This window comes from Canis aureus, chromosome 5, assembly GCF_053574225.1.
Source record: "Canis aureus isolate CA01 chromosome 5, VMU_Caureus_v.1.0, whole genome shotgun sequence".
Classification (NCBI taxonomy): Eukaryota; Metazoa; Chordata; class Mammalia; order Carnivora; family Canidae; genus Canis; species Canis aureus.
In genome coordinates, this window is record NC_135615.1 from 74,722,412 (window position 1) to 74,740,706 (window position 18,295).

General features: G+C 50.5%; 1 protein-coding gene across 2 annotated transcripts; it reads left to right on the plus strand.

Annotated features, from left to right (window-relative positions):
* Nucleotides 1–10,604: 10,604 nt before the first annotated feature.
* Nucleotides 10,605–18,018, plus strand: SLC30A2 (solute carrier family 30 member 2). Of its 2 annotated transcripts, none has more exons than XM_077899038.1 (8): nucleotides 10,605–10,741; nucleotides 11,405–11,625; nucleotides 12,353–12,499; nucleotides 13,219–13,372; nucleotides 14,094–14,250; nucleotides 14,953–15,058; nucleotides 16,115–16,249; nucleotides 16,726–18,018. In XM_077899038.1, exons 1-8 carry the CDS (start codon nucleotides 10,692–10,694, stop codon nucleotides 16,821–16,823), a joined length of 1,068 nt encoding a protein of 355 aa, XP_077755164.1. In that variant the 5' UTR covers nucleotides 10,605–10,691; the 3' UTR covers nucleotides 16,824–18,018. The 2 variants fall into 2 exon arrangements, with proteins under 2 accessions (XP_077755164.1, XP_077755163.1); XM_077899037.1 differs by having other exon boundaries at nucleotides 10,606–10,741; nucleotides 16,721–18,018.
* The last annotated feature ends 277 nt before the right edge of the window (nucleotides 18,019–18,295 follow it).

Genomic DNA, 18,295 nt, shown 5'->3' on the forward strand with positions numbered 1-18,295 from the left:
AGACACACAGAGAGAGGCAGAGACGTATGTGGGGGGAGGAGAAGCTGGGTCCATGCAGGGAGCCCATTGTGGGACTCAGTTCCAGGACTTCGGGATCATGCCCTGAGCCAAAGGCAGAGGCTCAACCCTTGAGCCACCCAGGGGTCCCTTATTTTGTTTTTAAAGACTTTATTTATTTATCTTAGAGAGAGAGAGAGAGAGACAGAGATAGCAAGAGAGAGCCACGAGCAGGAGGGGAGAGGGAGAAGCAGACACCTTGCTGAGCAAGGAGCCTGACGTGGGGCTGCATCTCTGGATTTCAGGATCATGACCTGAGCCGAAAGCAGAAGCTTAACCGACTGAGCCACCCAGAGTGCCCCAAGAAGCCCTCTTTGTTTGAAGTCTAGCCTTAACATCCTGATTGTAAAGAACCGCTGGCAAGTGGGAGAAGACTTATCCAGGAATTCGGGCATCCCCAAGTGCATCATCCAATCCAGTCATAAGGAAAATGAGACCATCTATTTTCTCCACAAGTCCGTAGTTAACCCAATGGAGTGGGGGTAGGCTCAGGCTTTTAAGGATCCATTTTGTCATCCCAGCTACACAAATTTGGTCAAGGTGCTAGTTGAGTTGTACAATTGTTGGGGAATCCATTCCATTTTCCAGCTGTTTAAATAATCATATGTCTATGGGGTCCTGTTGTTGTCCCTACAGGATAACAAGAACAAAAAGATCGTTTATACATGAGCTACTATGGCAATTTCTCTAATGTTTGCCTCAAGTTGATCAGCTTAGGCAAACAACAAACACTGAAAGACGATCAGAATCGAATTTAACGTCCGCAGAGGTGTATTATTGAATCATTATTTTTCTCTCTGTGATCACCCTAATTTCTGGAGATAGGCAAATCAAGTATAACACATTCGAAAAACAAGTTCAATATTAACAAACTTGACTTAATCATTTAATAAGCTCAGCAAGAATAGTGATTGATCAGAGATCTTTCAAAATTCGCTTTGCTGGAACTCTTTATGAGGAATCTCAACTGAACTTTTGGTAGTGTCTCTAGGCCAGAAGCCAAGACCAAATACTTGCCATCAGACATGCTTGTAATACCTGTGGATTGGGCAAATTTTGCTTCTTAAGGTCCCCCAAATATCTTGAGGTTCCTGTACCTGCCAAGAAGTGTCATTCTTTACTTACCTGGTAAAGATGCTGGGAACTCAAAGCAGGTATCAAGCCAACATTTTCAAGGGGATTTATTGGTTTCATGTTCATAAAGTCAACTTTAGTTTCTTAAAGGTGTCTGGTTGCATCTGAGTCTATGCAGATCTCTTTCAAATATGACATTCTAGTCAACACCTTCGTAAAATAATCGATGTTCCCATTGGTGTCAAATTTTTATTGAATTTATGCAAATAACTATGATTGCCACGAATGAAAGAATACTCACTGAGACTTTTTGTATTTCAGAAGGTTTGGATAGAGAAAATTTAAATGCTTCATGGTACTTTAGTGGCTCAGTCATTTGAGCTTCTGACTTTTTTTTTTTTTTTAAGATTTTATTTATTTATTCATGAGCGACACAGAGAGAAGCAAAGACATAGGCAGAGGGAGAAGCAGGCTCCCCACAGTGAGCCCAATGCAGGACTCAATCCCAGGACCCCAGGATCACACCCTGAGCCAAACACTCAACCACTGAGCCACCCAGGCATCTGGAGCTTCTGACTCTTGATTTCAGCTGAGATCATGATGTTGGGCATGTGAGATCGATCCCCGCATCAGGTCTACTTAAGATTCTCTCCCCTTTCCCCTCCTGCCCCTTGCACACGCATGCGCTTTCTCTCTCTAAAAAACAAAAGAGGGCAGCCCTGGTGGCGCAGCGGTTTAGCGCCGCCTGCAGCCCGGGGTGTGATCCTGGAGACCCGGGATCGAGTCCCACGTCGGGCTCCCTGCATGGAGCCTGCTTCTCCCTCTGCCTGTGTCTCTGCCTCTCTCTCTCTGTTTCTCTCATAAATAAATAAATAAAATCTTTTTAAAAAATTTAACATCTTAGGAGAATAAAATAAAATAAAATAAAGCTTTTCTCCTAATAATATTAGGAGAAAGTTTCCTTAATCTGAAAAAGCAAACATTGGAGAGCCAGCAATGTTTTAAACAAGAGTCACAGAAACTATAATCATTTTCCTCAGTTCATTTAGTTCTATGGTACTAATTTTTGTTCAGTTCGAATGCAGCTTTTTAGTTAGTTCTGGAAATTCTTACCCATTTCAGTTTTATGATCTTAAATATACCAAATACTTGTATTTGTCAAAAGCTCTTTTTATGAATCTCCTTGAAGATGAAACACATTTCACAAAAAGCATCAGAACAATAACTATGGATATTTGTAATGATCTGATATGAGAGTTCATTATGAGGCAATTGACAAGGAAATCAGTTATTTCTGTGACACATCAAATCTCAGGGAAGTTTGTTAAAAACTTTAGGAAGTTTCAAAGCACATTCCTAAATAGGATTTCAGATCATCAAAGACCTGCTAAAGACAAACATAGAAACTGGTTTTTCTGGGCAAAGAAAAGAAAAAACAACTTTGTTTACATTTTCTTATCAAGAGCAGACCAACAATCCAAGAAAACTTAATCTTTTTAACAGAGAGAAAGCAGAATTTCAGTCTTATACCAGTATACTTTAAAAATCCACTCATTTCAGGGGCACCTGGGTAGCTCAGTGGTTGAGCATCTGCCTTCAGCTCAGGGCGTGTTCCTGGGGTCTTGGGATCAAGCCCTGCAGGGAGCCTGCTTCTCCCTCTACCTATGTCTCTGCCTTTCTCTGTGTGTCTCTCATGAATAAATAAATAAAATCTTCAAAAAAAATTCACTCATTTCAATTTTTGTTGGTCCTGACCACACATAATACTCCTTTCCAAAGATTTCCCTTCATAAACCTTCCACAACTTTCTTTTCCATTCAGATTTTGTCCCAAGCCGTTTCTCTCCAACCAGTTTCACTTTAGGACAAAATTACTTTTTTTTCTCTCTCTTCAACAAAAGGAAATTTTGTATTTCCGTTCCTTATATCTTTCTTACACATCTCTTAGTCTCCTATCTTCGGAGTTGCTTCCCTTTTTTTCATCAACCTAAATTACATTTAGCAGAATTTTGCACCTCAGTCTCCAGTGAAAACTAAGCAGTAACCAATTGTGAATTATTATACCAGAATTCTTTAGATGGCAAATTTATGAATCAAGCACAAATCGTGTTCTTCAACACTCAAAATCCTTAGTTCCTCTGCAGTAAGAAGTCAAAATCACGAACCTACGTTCAGGATTCATTGCTCTAGCTCTCCATTCTATTTGGAGAAGACCAAGATGTCCAATGAATTCAATCCAATTTATTATCCAAGCGAAACTTTGAAGTTTCAGGTTACCAAAGACTATCTTAATAACTGCCCATGAAAACTTCAGGACAGAAAAGTTCACCATAATTTTAAGTCCTCATTTTTGCTGACAAACTGCAACAGAGATAAAATGATCTTCAGCAAACCTTGGTAGAAGTTTCAATGAATTTAAATACTGAATTATGTTCCTCTTAGGTTCACTAAAAAGCCAATCAATCTGTTTCCCATTGTCAATTTTTACCTGGGGCCCTAGTGGGGAAATTTGAAGTGTCGGTGTAAATCCAAGGGGGTGCTCTTTACTCCTTGATAGCAAGGGTAGAAGGAGGAGCCAATGGCATGGGAGTCACCGCGCACTGTGTAGGGACCAGTTATGTAGGCTGCACCCAAAGTGGTGCCAAAACAGGGAGAGAAGAGGGAGGCAGAAGAGGTAAAGTGCTGCAGAGGACAGAAAAAGCTGGTTCCTGGTTCTTAAAGTTCACCAGCTCAGACAGATGAGCAAACGCCTTATTTTTCCACCAGTAAGAGGGAAAAGGCAGTCCATATCAGGCCAGAGAAGACAGGGGGTGTCCCTGAAACAAAAGGAGTTTTGGCAGCTGCTTGGGAATATTCCTTAAAGTCCCCATCCGGAGGTAGACTAACCACAGTTGGCTCCTATTATCATAGCCATTAACGTAGGAAATGAAGGAGGGAGAAGCCCCCACATGCAGCAAGAGTAAGCTAGGTCTATTGGGAGGAGGAACAATCAGAGAGTCAGTATCCAGTAGGTCAGGAGGTGGCTGGTTAGCAAACACATTCTGTAAGAGGCTCCTTAGGTCGAGGTCCTGATTTAGGGCTATGAAACCAAGCGAGACATGTATGGGACTTCCCACCATATGGAGTTCAGCAGAGAAGGTCAAGCTGGAAAATAGTATAAGAAAGAGGCCTGTGAGAGGGCCATATCTCTTGATCTAGGAGTTTGTCAAATTTGCTCCAGCTTTTAAGAACACAGCCCAAGGGGATCCCTGGGTGGCGCAGCGGTTTAGCACCTGCCTTTGGCCCAGAGCGCGATCCTGGAGACCCGGGATCGAATCCCACATCGGGCTCCCGGTGCATGGAGCCTGCTTCTCCCTCTGCCTGTGTCTCTGCCTCCCTTTCTCTCTCTCTCTCTCTCTGTGTGACTATCATAAAAAAAAAAAAAAAAAAAAAAAAAAAAAACCTTAAAAAAAATACTCTTAAAAAAAAAAAAGAACACAGCCCAAGGGCGAGTCCAAAGGAAGAGAGAGGTCCCATTTGTGGGAAAGACTGGATGCCGATTCCCAGAGGGGTGCCCTTGCCAAAGGGAATAGAGATTCCACTCCTGGTCACCATTTCCCTCAGGAGTTCTGCTGAGCTGAGCAAGGACCAGATCTCTATGAGGCAACTGACCCTTCTGGTAGTGTCCCATCTCAGAAAGAGGTAGCAGCAAATGGCATAACACTTCCTGTGGCGGTGTCTCCTGGCAGCAGGTAGAGCCAGATGCCCTTTGGCCAGACCAGGTGGGAAAAAAGATGTGGAGGACTGACCACTCAGATGCGTGGGAACATGTTTGCCTGCAGATCAAGATGGCAAGCTGGGGCCACGCCAAAAGAGGAAGAAGGGTGGAGGGTGAAAGAAGCCAGGTGGCTGAAAGTCAGCCAGCCTCAGGAAAGGGTCTCCACCGAATCCCTAACATGAGGGGATTCTCTGGGAGGCGCAGCCAATTGTGCTGGACTTTGGGAGCAGACCTCGGGAGGGAGTAAGAAAGCAGACGAAGTGGGTCCTTCTCCCTCACGGGCCTGACAGGCTGACCTGCTCATCCAGTCCTCAGACCTGTAGACCATGCCAGGGAGCCGTGGTTGTGGCCACGGCCTTCAGTCATCTGGGAGGTACTAGGGGTAGACTGAAGTGGGGCTGAAAAGAGAAAGGAGAGGGAGAGAAGGGTCACTTCCAAGGGCAGAAGGGGATTTCTCTCACCCTTTGGGGTAAGGGTAGTCCAGCTGGTTCCCCCTTTTGGCTTTGGTTCCTTACCACACAGGAACCTCGCAAGGAATTTTCAGTTCCCCAAGGAATGCTAGAGTTGGTCCACTGAGGGAAAGTCCTGAGAAATTCCGGGAGAATCTGGAAAGAGTCCTGGACCAGCAAAAGCTCCCTGCACAGATGTGTGTCAGGGTGGAGAGGGCACAAAATCTCCCCACGAGGGCCACCAAATGTGGTGGCTACATGGGGTGTCTCTCCCCATCAGATAAGGGCCCCTCAAATGCGGGCAACTGATCGAGTGAAGCCTGTGGCGCTGGCAGTGATAAGAATTCACCTGAGGCCGAACAAAGGAGATAGAAGTTTCCTGAATATACCTGTAAGGGAGAAGAGGGCAGAACAGCAGAGGAGAGATTGTCCGCAAGGAGGCAATGGGTGGCAGCTGTTTTTAAAGGGGGAAGATGAGGCCGTAGAGCAGCATATGGAAATTCCCCCTTGTTTGGTAACTGTGCCTAACTGTAAGTAGCCCATTGATTAGTTTGGAGCAATGGATATTTTGAGGTGTGGCCTGGTGGGCCTGTCTGTATTCAGCCAGGTGGTGGCTGAAGCGCCTTCTACAACATTCCATTGCTCAAGCCTGTTTGCCTAAAAGCGGCCTCTACACAAATTGTGTAATATGTTACACACAAGTACACAAAACAAGCTGTAGAGTTTAACAGACTACTGCATAATGAGATTCTGTGCTGCTAGTCAAGATTCTGTGTGTGCAAGTCAAGAAAAAGACACTGCCAAGCCCCCAGAAGCCCTCATGTGGCCCCTTCCTTGGAGGTAGCCACTATCCTGTCTTTTTTTGATAACCATACACTTGCTTTTCTTTATAGTCCTAAAATATCTTCCTATAGAAGACTGAAGGAATTTGCAGCCAGAAAGAGGGAGGTTTTCATCATTTTGAAATCACAAGAACCAAGACGTCTGGGTGGCTCAGCAATTTAGTGCCTGCCTTTAGCCCAGGGTGTGATCCTGGAGTCCCTGGATCGAGTCCCACATCAGTCTCCCTGCGTGGAGCCCTCTGCCTATGTCTCTGCCTCTCTCTCTCTCTCTCTCTCTTTGTGTCTCTCATGAATAAAAAAATAAAATATTTTTAAAAATCACAAGAATCAGTATTACAACCTGTCCACATTCTGCTTCCAGATTTCTTCTCCAGGTTACTGATAACATGAGAAACAGATATCAGTTCACTATCTTGTCACTTATCAGAGAGAGGGAAGGCAGTTAAAGCCAGTAGTCAAAGTTTAAATTCCAGGGAGGTATCTCTTGACCGCAAGTAGGAAGATCTCTACCTTGCCACACAAGAGGCTCTACTTGTCCTCGCAAACCAGAACACTTAAGGCTAATATGAAGGGTTCTTGATCAAAAACTTCCTTTAAGATCATGCTGTAAGAGAGGAAAACTTCAAAGGGGTTAGTCCAATGGATCTTCAATATGGTTCCATAGCCTGCTACATTAGAACCACCAGAAAAGGTTTATTTTTTTCCCAAACCTTTAATTAGGAAAAATTTCAAACATGGAAAGGTAGAGGGAATGGTGTAATGTACCCCCATCGGTCAGTTTCAACAGTTAATGACACATTTGTTTCTTTATCATTACCCACTCCCAGCACTGGGATTATTTGGTGACAAATCCCAGATATCATATCATTTTATCCTCCAATACTTCAGATAAAGGTATTTTTATTTTTTAAAAAAATATTTATTTATTTTAGAGAGAGACTGAGAGCTGGAGTGGGGAGGGGGCAGAGAGGAGACAGAGAGAGAGAATCTTAAGCAGGCCATGCTGAGTGTGGAGCCTGACATGAAGCCAGATCCCACAATCCTGAGATCCAGCCAAAATCCAGAGCTGGATGTTTAACCAACTGAACCACCCAGGTGTCCCTAGATAAAGGTATTTTTAAAAATCAAAGCCACTATAGGGGTGCTGGGTGGTTCAGATGGTTAAGCGTCTGACTCTTGGTTTCCCCTGGGGTCATGATCTTGGGGTTGTGAGATCAGGCCCAGAGTTGGGCTCTGTGCTCAGCAAGAAGTCTTCTTGAGATTTTCTCTCTCTCCCTCTGCTCCTCCCCCTGCTCATGTGCTCTCTCTCTCTCAAATAAGTAAATAAATATATCTTTTAAAAAAATCATGGGGTGCCTGGGTGGCTAAGTCACTTAAGTATCTGCCTTCAGCCTAGGTCGTGATTACAGGGTCCTGGGATCGAGTCCTGCTTGCATTAGGCTTCCTGTTCAGCGCGGGTGCCTGCTTCTCCCTCTCCTGCTCTGCCTGCTTGTGTGCTCTTTCTCAAATAAATGAATAAAATCTTAAAAATAGGGATCTCTGGGTGGTGCAGTGGTTTAGCGCTTGCCTTTGGCCCAGGGCGCGATCCTGGATCGAATCCCACGTCGGGCTCCATGCATGGAGCCTGCTTCTCCCTCTGCCTGTGTCTCTGCCTCTCTCTCTCTCTCTGTGTGTGTGGCTATCATAAATAAATAAAAATTAAAAAAAAATCTTAAAAATAAATAAAAAATAAAAAGTAAAAGTAAAAATAATCAAACCCACTATACCATAAAAAATAAACAATAATTTCATAGCAGCATGAAACGTTGAGGTTTCTTTTTTAATTTATTTATTCATTCATGAGAGACACACACACACACACAGAGAGGCAGAGACATAGGCAGAGGGAGAAGCAGGCTCCATGCAGGGAGCCCGTTATGGGACTCAATCCTGGGACTCCAGGATCACGCCCTGGGCCGAAGGCAGGCACTAAACCACTGAGCCACCCAGGGATCCCAAACGTTGAAGTTTTAAGCATTATTGTTCCAGGGATCCCTGGGTGGCTCAGCGGTTTGGCACCTGCCTTTGGCTCAGGGCGCAATCCGGGAGTCCTGGGATCGGGTCCCGCGTCGGGCTCCCTGCATGGGGCCTACTTCTCCCTCTGCCTGTCTCTCTCTATGTCTATCATGAATAGATAAATCTTTAAAAAAAAACAAAACAAAACATTATAGTTCCCAGACCTACAGAAACAGACCTGTGGAATGTGGAAATCTGTATCTTTATCTGTGTATCTTCTAACTGTAGGCTCTCCGCCCAGCACTGAGGCCAACTCGGGGCCCCAACTCATGACCCTGAGATCAAGACTGGAGCTGAAATCAAGAGGCAGACACTTAGCCAAGTGAACCAGCCAGGTGCCCCTGGAATTTATATTTTTAAAATAAAGTTCCTCAGGTTGAGGTCTGAGGACCTCCACAGAGGACCTCCTGGCAATCTGTAGTCAGGTATAATATAAGCAGACCGAGCACTTTTTTACTATATCAAAGTCTTAACTGGTCAAGCTCCTGTAAGTCAAGTCCATCTTCTTAATTTAAAGGAAATCTGGCATAAAAGTTTTTAATAAAATGAATATATGCACCTGAATCCAATTTTTAAAAAGATTTTATTTATTTATTCATGAGAGACACAGAGAGAGAGACAGACAGACAGACAGACACAGGCAGAGGGAGAAGCAGGCTCCATGCAAGGAGCCCCGACATGGGTCTGGATCCCAAGTCTCCAGGATCACACCCTGGGCTGAAGGCGGTGCTAAACGGCTGAGCCACCCCTGGGCTGCCCCTGAATCCAATTTGTAAATCTACATTTCTAGAGAACTTATCAATGTGCTCTGCATCAAAGAGAACAAAAGGGATACAAAAAAAAAAAAAAATGCTTTTTAAAACATTAACATTTTGCTATCAAATAAAAGATTCTGATTGAGTTGGTTTGATGCAGGGTTTTGGAACCTGCATTTTTAAAAAATATTTTATTTATTTATTCACGAGAGGCACACAGAGAGAGGCAGAGACGTAGGCAGAGGGAGAAGCAGGCTCCCACAGGAAGCCCGATGATAGACTTGATCTCTGGACTCTGGGATCATGATTCAAGCCAAAGGCTCAACCGCTGAGCCACCCAGGCGTCCCAGAAACCTGCATTTAAACACCTTTTCCAAGTACTGCTGATTTGGACTGGTTTTTAGACTATACCAGGAAAACCACAAAACCTAAGGTAAACGTTTTTCACAGAGTCCAGAGGAGGTGGAAAGGCACTCAGTGGGGACCCAGTCTAGGGCGGCATGGTGCTGCCATCCTCTCTCCTTGCACCTAGTCTCCAAATAAAATGACTTTTGTCTGGGAGAGACAGAGGTGCCCCTTTTTATCCCCAGCGGTGTGGACAAGTGGCTTGCACCTGAGACACTTGTCTACGTGAAGGGACATTGCCAAGCCACGGTCCCCTAGACCAAGGACACTGGGGATGATGGAGTGACTGGGCAGAGAGGTCAGCAGTCCGGAGTTCTTTCTATATAATCCATCAGAGTTCATCCATTAGGCTAGGCCATAAGGTCCTGACACCACCTCCCCCAAGGGACCGCTGTGAGAGGACACAGCTTAAAGTGGGTGGTGGGTGCACCAGGCCAACACAGGCAGCTTCTCCCGCGGAACACCACGTACGGCACCTTCCTGGGGCTTCTGTGAGATGCTGCGGGGCAGGGAAGGGAGGGTGGCGGTGATTCTTTGCAGATGGTCACTGCTGCTGAAGGGCCACACTGCTCCGTGTAGGGTGGAGATAAAGCCACTCCAGATAGCAATCGGGGCGCGCGGGAGGCGGGAGTCACAGCCAGTCAGTCACAGCCAGTCCCAAGGAGGCCCTTGCCCCAGGCCCAGGGCGGGCACGTCCCGCCCCAGGAGACCCCTAGCCCGAGCCCAAGAACGCAGCCGGCCTCAGGAGTCTCCAGCCTGAGGGCAAGACACACCTGGCCTCGGGAGCCGCATTCCTGTTCTCAGGGGACCCAATCCCACAAACGGAGCTCGGCGAACTCCTGGGCGGGATGCGGCCGGCCGAGCGCGGGGGAGAGTGCGCGCAGCCGCCGCCCAGTCCCAAGTCGGGCGGGGGCGGCTCCTCGCGGCCCGGGGGCGCCGGGGCCGAGCGCTCGGGGCAGCGCCGGGGAACCCTTTGCGGCCGGCCTGCCCTCCCCCACCCCGCGGCCTTTTGCACACGACGCGCAGCTTCACACGGGGAGGCCGGGGCCGGATAAAGCGGCGGGCGCGGGGCGCAGCGGCGGGCGCGCACGGGCTGCGGGGGCCGGGGCTGCAGGGGGCCGGCCGGGCGCGGCGCGGGCGGGAGCGGCGGCGGGAAGCAGCGGGCGGGCGGGCGGCGAGCGGGGCCCTCCCGGCAGGTGGGTGCGCGCTGCGCGGGGGCCCGCCCGCAACTCCCAGGGCGCACGGGACGCGGCGGCGGCGCGCGGCTGCCCGGACCCCGCGGGGGCGGCCCGGGCCGCATGGAGCCCACGGAGAAGCAGCACCTGGTGGACACCAAGTCCGGAACCCGGTAAGGCGGGAGCCGCGGGGCCCAGGGCGCGGCGTCGGGCGCATCTCCCGGTTCGCCGCGGGCTGGACGGTTTGGCCGGCGGCTCGGCCGGGCCCACGCGGAGGGGGCGGCGGGAGGCGGGGGAGGGGATGCCGAGCTCGGGCGGGGGGATCAGCCCCCCACCTCGCGACTGAGCCGGGAGCCTGACCCCCGCGCGCTGGTGCGCTGTCGCGTGCCTGTAGCCCCGCCCCCGCCCCACACTTTGCCCCCGGGCAGTCCCGCCCTGGGAGGCCCTGGGTCCCCAGGTGCACAAGAGGGGCGCCTGCCCTCCTCCCTGAGCCTGAGCTCTGTTCCTTCTCCGTGCTTGGCTGCGCTGGCCCTGCGCCTTGGCTAGTGCCCAAGGTCTTTGCCTCCTCCGGGCCCCGGGACGGGAGGGGGGGGCGGGGGGGGGAGGGACACCCTGGGCCAAGACCCCGAGACTCCTGGACTGTCATTTCCCCAGCACCCCGACTCCACACATGAGTTTCTGGTTACCCTTCAGTGACGGTCGGGCTTGGCGTGCCCCTCGCTACTCTTTTCGTTGGACACATGGGAACCCCAGGCCCACAGAGAGAGAGGACTGAGTCGGCCCTCCTTGCCCCCCACTCAGAGCTGAGTCCGCCCTCTCCCGTCCTCTCCGGCCAGGTCTTACACAGGATCTCTGTGGCAGGAGGGGACTGGCTGGATCCCTCTGCCCTCACCTGGCCTGGACTTGCAGGCCATTGAGTTAGTCGCTGAGAGTAACCATTACTGTCATGCCCAGAAGGGTCCTGCCAGTCACCTCGAGCCCAAGAAGGAGCGGGCCCGGCGACAGCTTTATGTGGCCTCTGCCATCTGCCTGGTGTTCATGATTGGGGAAATCGTTGGTAAGGACTTTTGTGCTAATTAAATGAAATTGGGTACATGGATAGTCTCATGATCCAAAAGGCTTTCCTCCAGGATGTTCTCAGTAATATTATACTAGTAGCCCCCGGGGCGTCTTGCCTGACTCCGGTAGAGTATGTACCACTTGATCTCAGGGTCGTGAGTTCAAGCCCCACGCTGGGTGTGGAGCCTATTTAATTAAACAAAACAAAACAAAAACTAGTAGCCCCATTTATTGAATATTCACTATGCTGTTGAATATTCAGTACACTGAGTCTTTCATATACAGGTTTTCTCATCCGGTCCTCATGACAAGCTTGTATTGTCATGTGGGTGCTGCTATTCTTCTTTTACAGATGATGAAACTGAGGCACATTAGGGTTAAGTAATTTGCTCAAGGTCACACACATCCAGTGTGTAAGGGATGGCCTGAATAATGCCTAGAAGGAAAGACCATTTACTGAGTGCCTACTATGCTTTCCAGGCCCTATTTGAACTTGATTTTGACAATCACCTTCTAAGTAGATCGTGTCAGTCCCATTTCACAGACAGAAGTTGAGGCTTAGAGAAAGTCACTTGCCCGTGGTTACACAGCTATTGGGTCCAGAGGTCCCAAATCCACAGTCTTTCTCCAGAACCTGTGATTTCTCTGCTGCATGCCCAGTCTGGGAAGTTGGCTCCGTGAGGAGCTGATAAAACTTTTCCGTTTCCCTGGTCCTGCTCCTGCAGGTGGGTACCTAGCTCACAGCTTGGCAATCATGACCGACGCAGCCCACCTGCTCACCGATTTTGCCAGCATGCTCGTCAGTCTCTTTTCTCTCTGGATGTCCTCCCGACCAGCCACCAAGACTATGAACTTTGGCTGGCAGCGAGCTGGTAAGGACCCTGGTTGGGGTGCGGATGGGATTGGAAGAAGGGGTAGGTCAAGACATAGGTTCTTTGGTGGCTGCCATAGGTGGATCCCTGAGTGAGTCCAGGAGGGTGATTTGGGTTGGGGAAGAGGATGTGAGTTGTGGCTTCTGACTTCTGCTAGGTCCTAGTCTGATGGGGGAGCCCTGGCTCCCTGTCCTCTGGGAACTTCTGGTCTGCAGGGAAGGAGAGTTCACTTTCCTAAGAAATGAAATGGCCAGACTTCAAGAACGAATGACAGTGGAATCAACTCTGCACGTAATTCCATGTGGAATAATTTCCTCTGGGGGGAAAGGCCAGCAAAGCCTTCTGGAAGATATAGGCTTTAAAACCCTTTTGGTTCATCTCTGAGCTGCATTGTCATTTTCTTCATGGGGGATGGCCCAGTCTCCCATCAGAAGCCTCAGTTTGTCAGCTGAGCAATAGGTACATATTTTAGAAAGTCAGTTTCTTTACAAAAAGGGTTGACTTCATAAACTCCTTCTAGCTCTGATGTGATCTGACATATGTGTGGTGAGGTAAGGTATGACCATGCCAGCCATACCTTCCGCAGAGCCGAGGTGGATCCAGGCCCTGACTTTGCAGGGGAGGGGCGGAGGGATCATGGAGGGATGAGAGATGGGGAGGCCTCCTCAGTCTTCAGGCCCCACGCTAAGATTGGTGTTGGGGGTTGGGTTCTTCCTCAGAGATCCTGGGAGCCCTGCTCTCTGTACTGTCCATCTGGGTCGTGACTGGAGTGCTGGTGTTCCTGGCAGTGGAGCGGCTAATCTCTGGGGACTATGAGATCGAAGGGGGGACCATGCTGATCACATCGGGCTGTGCTGTGGCCGTGAATATCATGTGAGTGTGGCCTCAGTTCCCTGTGAGGCCTCCCTCCCACTTTTCACACACACATCTGCACACCTGCTCTCAGTGGAAGGAGGCCATGCATAGGCCGCAGGACGAGAATTTCCTCCTGGTCTGAGCTCTGGTTCCTGAAACACCTCTCTGCCTTAGGCCTAGACTAAGGCCATTGAGAGCTATGAGTCTGCGGCAGCATCAACTCTACCCTCGCTCCCCTCTTAGATATGAGTGGATAACCTGGGAGCCTTCATTCCTGAAATGGGGAGGGGTGAGTGTAGTTCTTACAGGAGCAGATGTCCCTAGGGGGAGAATCCAAGTTCTTTTCTGGCTGGTGTGCCTGAAATTGGTGTCAGAGGCAGTGTGTGTGTGGAGCATGGGTGTCTTCTTTGGGCTTCTCCCTTGCTCAATGGTCTTGAGCAAGCCACCTCCCTCTCTGGGCCTCAGCTTTCTCTTTTGTGAAATGGGATGGGGAACTAGGTGACCTCCATGGTGCCCTCCTGTTCTGAGATTTGGCATCCTTGTGCCCAGATTCAGCCTAGCATTGGGGCTGAGCCCATCCTCCTGTGGTGCTCTGAACCAAGGCCAGGTGGGTCGGGATCCTCACAAGGCAGAGGGATCCGACAGTTTGGGGATTAGGATTTTTGTCCCACAGGAACCCTACTGGGGGGCCTCTACCTGCTACATCAGTAAGCCCTTGGCTTTGTCTTTGCTTCTTTAGAATGGGGTTGACTCTTCATCAGTCTAGCCACGGGCACAGCCATGACTCCAGCCAGCAGCAGGAGAACCCCAGTGTGCGAGCTGCATTTATCCATGTGATTGGAGACTTTCTGCAGAGTGTAGGCATCTTGGTGGCAGCCTATATTTTGTACTTCAAGGTCAGAACTGGGGACAGAGGGAGGTAGGCTGGGAGGTGGGCTAGAGAGTATAGATCATCTGGGGGCTCCTCTCCACACATGGCCCTTTCTGGGTTCTAGCTCCCTCCCAGCTGTGTGGGGAGAGGGAAGGAACATTTACCCAGTGCCTAGCAAGTGTTGGCACTTATGATCTTCACAATAATCCCAAAGAGGCGGTGGTGGGGCTTTCTGCATCTCAGAAAGGTTCGGTGACTTGGATGCTGTCACACAGCTGGGAAATTGTGAAGTCAGATCCAAACCCAGGCCTGTGTGCTGCCAATGCTTGGGCCTTGCCAATCACTAGAGGCAGAATGGTGTAGTGGAAAGAGTCAGGCATCGTGGCTGAAGCCCAGCTTCACTCCTTGATAGCCGTGTGCTCTAACTGGTCCTCAGTTTCTCCATCTATCAATCGAGATGTTGGACCATTGGTGTCTAAGATTCCTTTTAGTTTTGTTCACACTTCAGTCCCTTGATCAAGGAGGCGTGGGAAGGGACTGCCTGTGCCTTGTCCTGAGCTGTGATCTGTGTGGACACAGGATAAAAGGTAGAGAGAACTGGGAGGCAGAGCCAGAGCCCAGCCTGCAGAGAGAGCCCCTTTCCCCAGCTCAGCAGTGGATGGGAAGGGCAAGAGAAGCTGAGATGTTGGGTGGTGAGCCACAGCTCTGCCTTCCTCATTTTCTGTAGCCAGAGTACAAGTATGTAGACCCCATCTGCACCTTCCTCTTCTCCATCCTGGTCTTGGGGACGACTTTGACCATCCTGAGAGACGTGATCGTGGTGCTGATGGAAGGTAATCTGGGCTTGGGGCTCTCCTTTGTTCTGAACTCTACGACACTAACAAGTTTGGCAGGGAGTGCAGGTGGGGGGCGCAGGGAAGTCCCAGCACATTGGCAGGGAGCCATGGTCTGGAGCCTGGCACAGGCTGGAAAACCTCCTGGGGCTCCAGGCCAGTCTTGGCATGGAGCTGGAGCCCTCAGGTGTGGCTGTTCCTAGAAATGTCCCCCGGACTACCTTCCCTTTCCACTAGCCCCAAGGTATCTCCTCCCTGATGGGGTGTATCCTCCCTACCTAGTCTGGTAAAGCTCCATCCCTCCCCCATACACTGCTCAGTCTCTGTCTACCTTCCCTACAGCAGGATTCCACTTCCCATTGCACTGGGGGGCAGACTGAGGTTCAGAATCCCCAATCCACTCCAGTTCAGTGCCTTCCTTTCTGAGGCCTCTGGCTCTGGAGCACGTGGCTGGGCTCTAGGGGCTGGGGAGAGGATTCCTCAGTGCTGGCAAATGGTCCACCCTGAGTTACCGCATTGACCAGCTTTCCTGTGCCCCAGGGCCTCGGGTCATGGGGCTCTGGGTGGCCAGGGTCAGTTTGAAGTGGGGTTCTGATTTGGAATTAGTGGAAGTGTCTGGTCAAAGGTCAAAGCATCTTCTTCAAGAGAATGACCCAGGTACCAGGGAGGATGCTGATGCCCAGTGTGGGGGCAGCGGCCCCCTGCATTCTTCCTTTCATTACAAAAAATAGTCATTGGGCCCTTGCTATGGGCCAGGCACTGCTCTAGGCCCTACCGATGTGGAATTTCCATTTTAGTGGGGGAATTTCTGTGGAAATTTCTCGTGGAATTTCCATTTTAGTGGGGGACACAGGCAGGAGACTAACAAGGTCATGACGTCAAGTGTGAAGAGGAAAAGACCAAGGGGCGATATGAGGGAGATCATCTGGAAGGTGGAGGCACCATTAGATCTGCTGGCCCAGGAGGTCTGCTCTGAGGAGACTGCTCTGGAACAGCAGAAACGAGCAGCGGTGGGAGGGAGCAGTCTCCTTCAGCCCCTGTCCCTGCCATCTTCAGGGACCCCCAAGGGTGTGGACTTCACGGCCGTTCGGGATCTGCTACTGTCGGTCGAAGGGGTGGAAGCCTTGCACAGCCTGCACATTTGGGCACTGACCGTGACCCAGCCTGTGCTGTCTGTCCATATCGCCATCGGTGAGTGGGCAGGCCCCCCAGGGGCAGGGTGAGGGAGAGCGGCCACCAGAGGCCCGGGGCCATCCCCGAAGCACCCAGGGACCTCAGATGTTTGTAGCACAGCTGCTTTGAACCTGGTCCCACACTGAGTGCTTTGTAGATATTATTGGGATCATCACAATCCCATTTCTAGATGAAAGAACTGAGGTTGGTGACTGGGGAGGCGGGCAGTAAGGTCACTTGCCCAGGCCAAGAAAAGATTCCTAGCCTTAAGGCCAAGGCTTCCCCTCCTCTTGCAGGATTGTGCCAGGTGTGGGGACTGGAGGGTGGCCTGGTGCAGGAGTGAAATGGAGGGGGGCTGTCCCTGATGCCTGTCTCCTGTTCTGGGGTAGGGGGGTAGGGAATGAGATAGGCTCCTGATTGTTCCTAAGGGCCCTAGAGTGAGTAAATCATTCTCTGGTGCCTCCCCTGCTGTGTCCTCTCGGCCCCCAGCTCAGAATGCAGATGGCCAGGCTGTGCTGAAGGCAGCCAGCACCCGCCTACAGGGAAAGTTCCGCTTCCACACCATCACCATCCAGATCGAAGACTACTCTGAGGACATGAAGGACTGTCAGGAGTGCCAAGGCCCCTCCGACTGACTACTTGGCCAAGTGCTAGCTGAGGCTTGGACAGGACCTGCAGGTGGTGGGGCTAAGTGTCCCCCAGGCCCGGCTGTGTTATAAAGCAGCTCCCTCTCCCGACCTCTGCTCTGTGTTCGGTGTGAAGGAACTGCCCCCTGCCTCCCCCATCTGACTATTGCCAGTTTAAGGCTGGAGACTCCGCAAGTGTAAAAAGCTGGTATGACCCCGCTCCTGCAGCTTCTGGTGCCTGGCAGGGCTGGGTTTGGGCCTAATCTTCAGCTAATGCTTTCTTGCCACCAGCCTCAGGAAAGACAGTGAGGCCCAGTGACGGGTGGCCGAGGGGAGACTGGTTTCAGGGTCCCCTTGCCCACCTGCCCAAGTCCTCATTTCAGTCTGCCTGGCTTGTACCTCATGAATCTATGAAGAAGCCCTGGGACAGAGTTTCTCCCTCTGCCTATAACAATATGGTTTAAGGAGTCCTTGGGGGTTGGGAGTTGTGAGGATCTGCACTGTCCAACCTGTCCCCCTGAGATGGGAAACCAGTGGGCACCCAAGGCCTGTCTGTGCCTTAGTCACTTCAGCTATGAGCCACACATTTCCCTTTCTTGGAGGGAGGAGGCTTGTCACCACCTAGCACCCAGCTGGTTTCTTCTTTCCTTATTCCCCCAGCCCAGGAAACTTGTGCTGACACCATGATGCCTTTGCCACAGGTGGTGGGGGTGAGGGCAGAGATTTTAGCTCGGGTCCTGCCCTAACGGGCCACACAGCCCCAGGCCCACTTCTCTTGCCCCGATAGAGTCCCAGGGACCTCAGAAACTGAAATCTGATGTGATTGGGCCAACTCTGCTGCCAGTGTAGCTCGATCTGCTCAAAACTTGAGGATGGACGATGAAGAGGAATTGGTTGTACAATGAATGGGTGGGAGACGCTGGCTTCCTGAGGTGTATGTAGATTCCTGACTTAGGGGCAGCTTGTGTTTACGAGATGAAGAGGGGAGACTTGTCCCTAGTCTCAGAGAAGGCAGCACATCCACTCATTAGGTAGCCCTGGTCTTTGCTAGCAAGTGTCCTTAGGTCTCATCAGAGAATGAGAGACCAAGGATGAACCCACCTCACAGGGTTGTTGTGAGGACTGGAGCCAAAGCCTATCAAGCTCCTGGTGTTGCTTGAAGAGTGTGTACTCTGATCATTCCGGAAAGACCCAGCATGAGGCCGCCTTGCCCAAGAGCCAGGTGGGCTTCCTAGTCTCCCCAGGAGCCGCAATGACTTTGTCTTGACTCTGCCCTGATTCATAGCAGAGAGAGGACAGTTAGTCACTTGCCTTCCCCATGAACCTCTCTCTTCCCATCTATGAAATAACCTCGCCTTTCCAGCATCATCATCCAGGCTTACATGTGAGCCAAGTCAGTGGGCTCTTCAGCCCCTCAACATCTGTGGGAAGTCATGTG

What these genes read in the sequence shown, in the direction of transcription:
- SLC30A2 (XM_077899037.1), top strand. Translation starts at nt 10,692, where the DNA reads ATGGAGCCCACGGAGAAGCAGCACCTGGTGGACACCAAGTCCGGAACC. An exon ending in CTTTGGCTGGCAGCGAGCTG is followed by an intron (nt 12,500 to 13,218) that starts GTAAGGACCCTG and finishes GTTCTTCCTCAG; the next exon opens with AGATCCTGGGAGCCCTGCTC. An exon ending in GCTGTGGCCGTGAATATCAT is followed by an intron (nt 13,373 to 14,093) that starts GTGAGTGTGGCC and finishes TTGCTTCTTTAG; the next exon opens with AATGGGGTTGACTCTTCATC.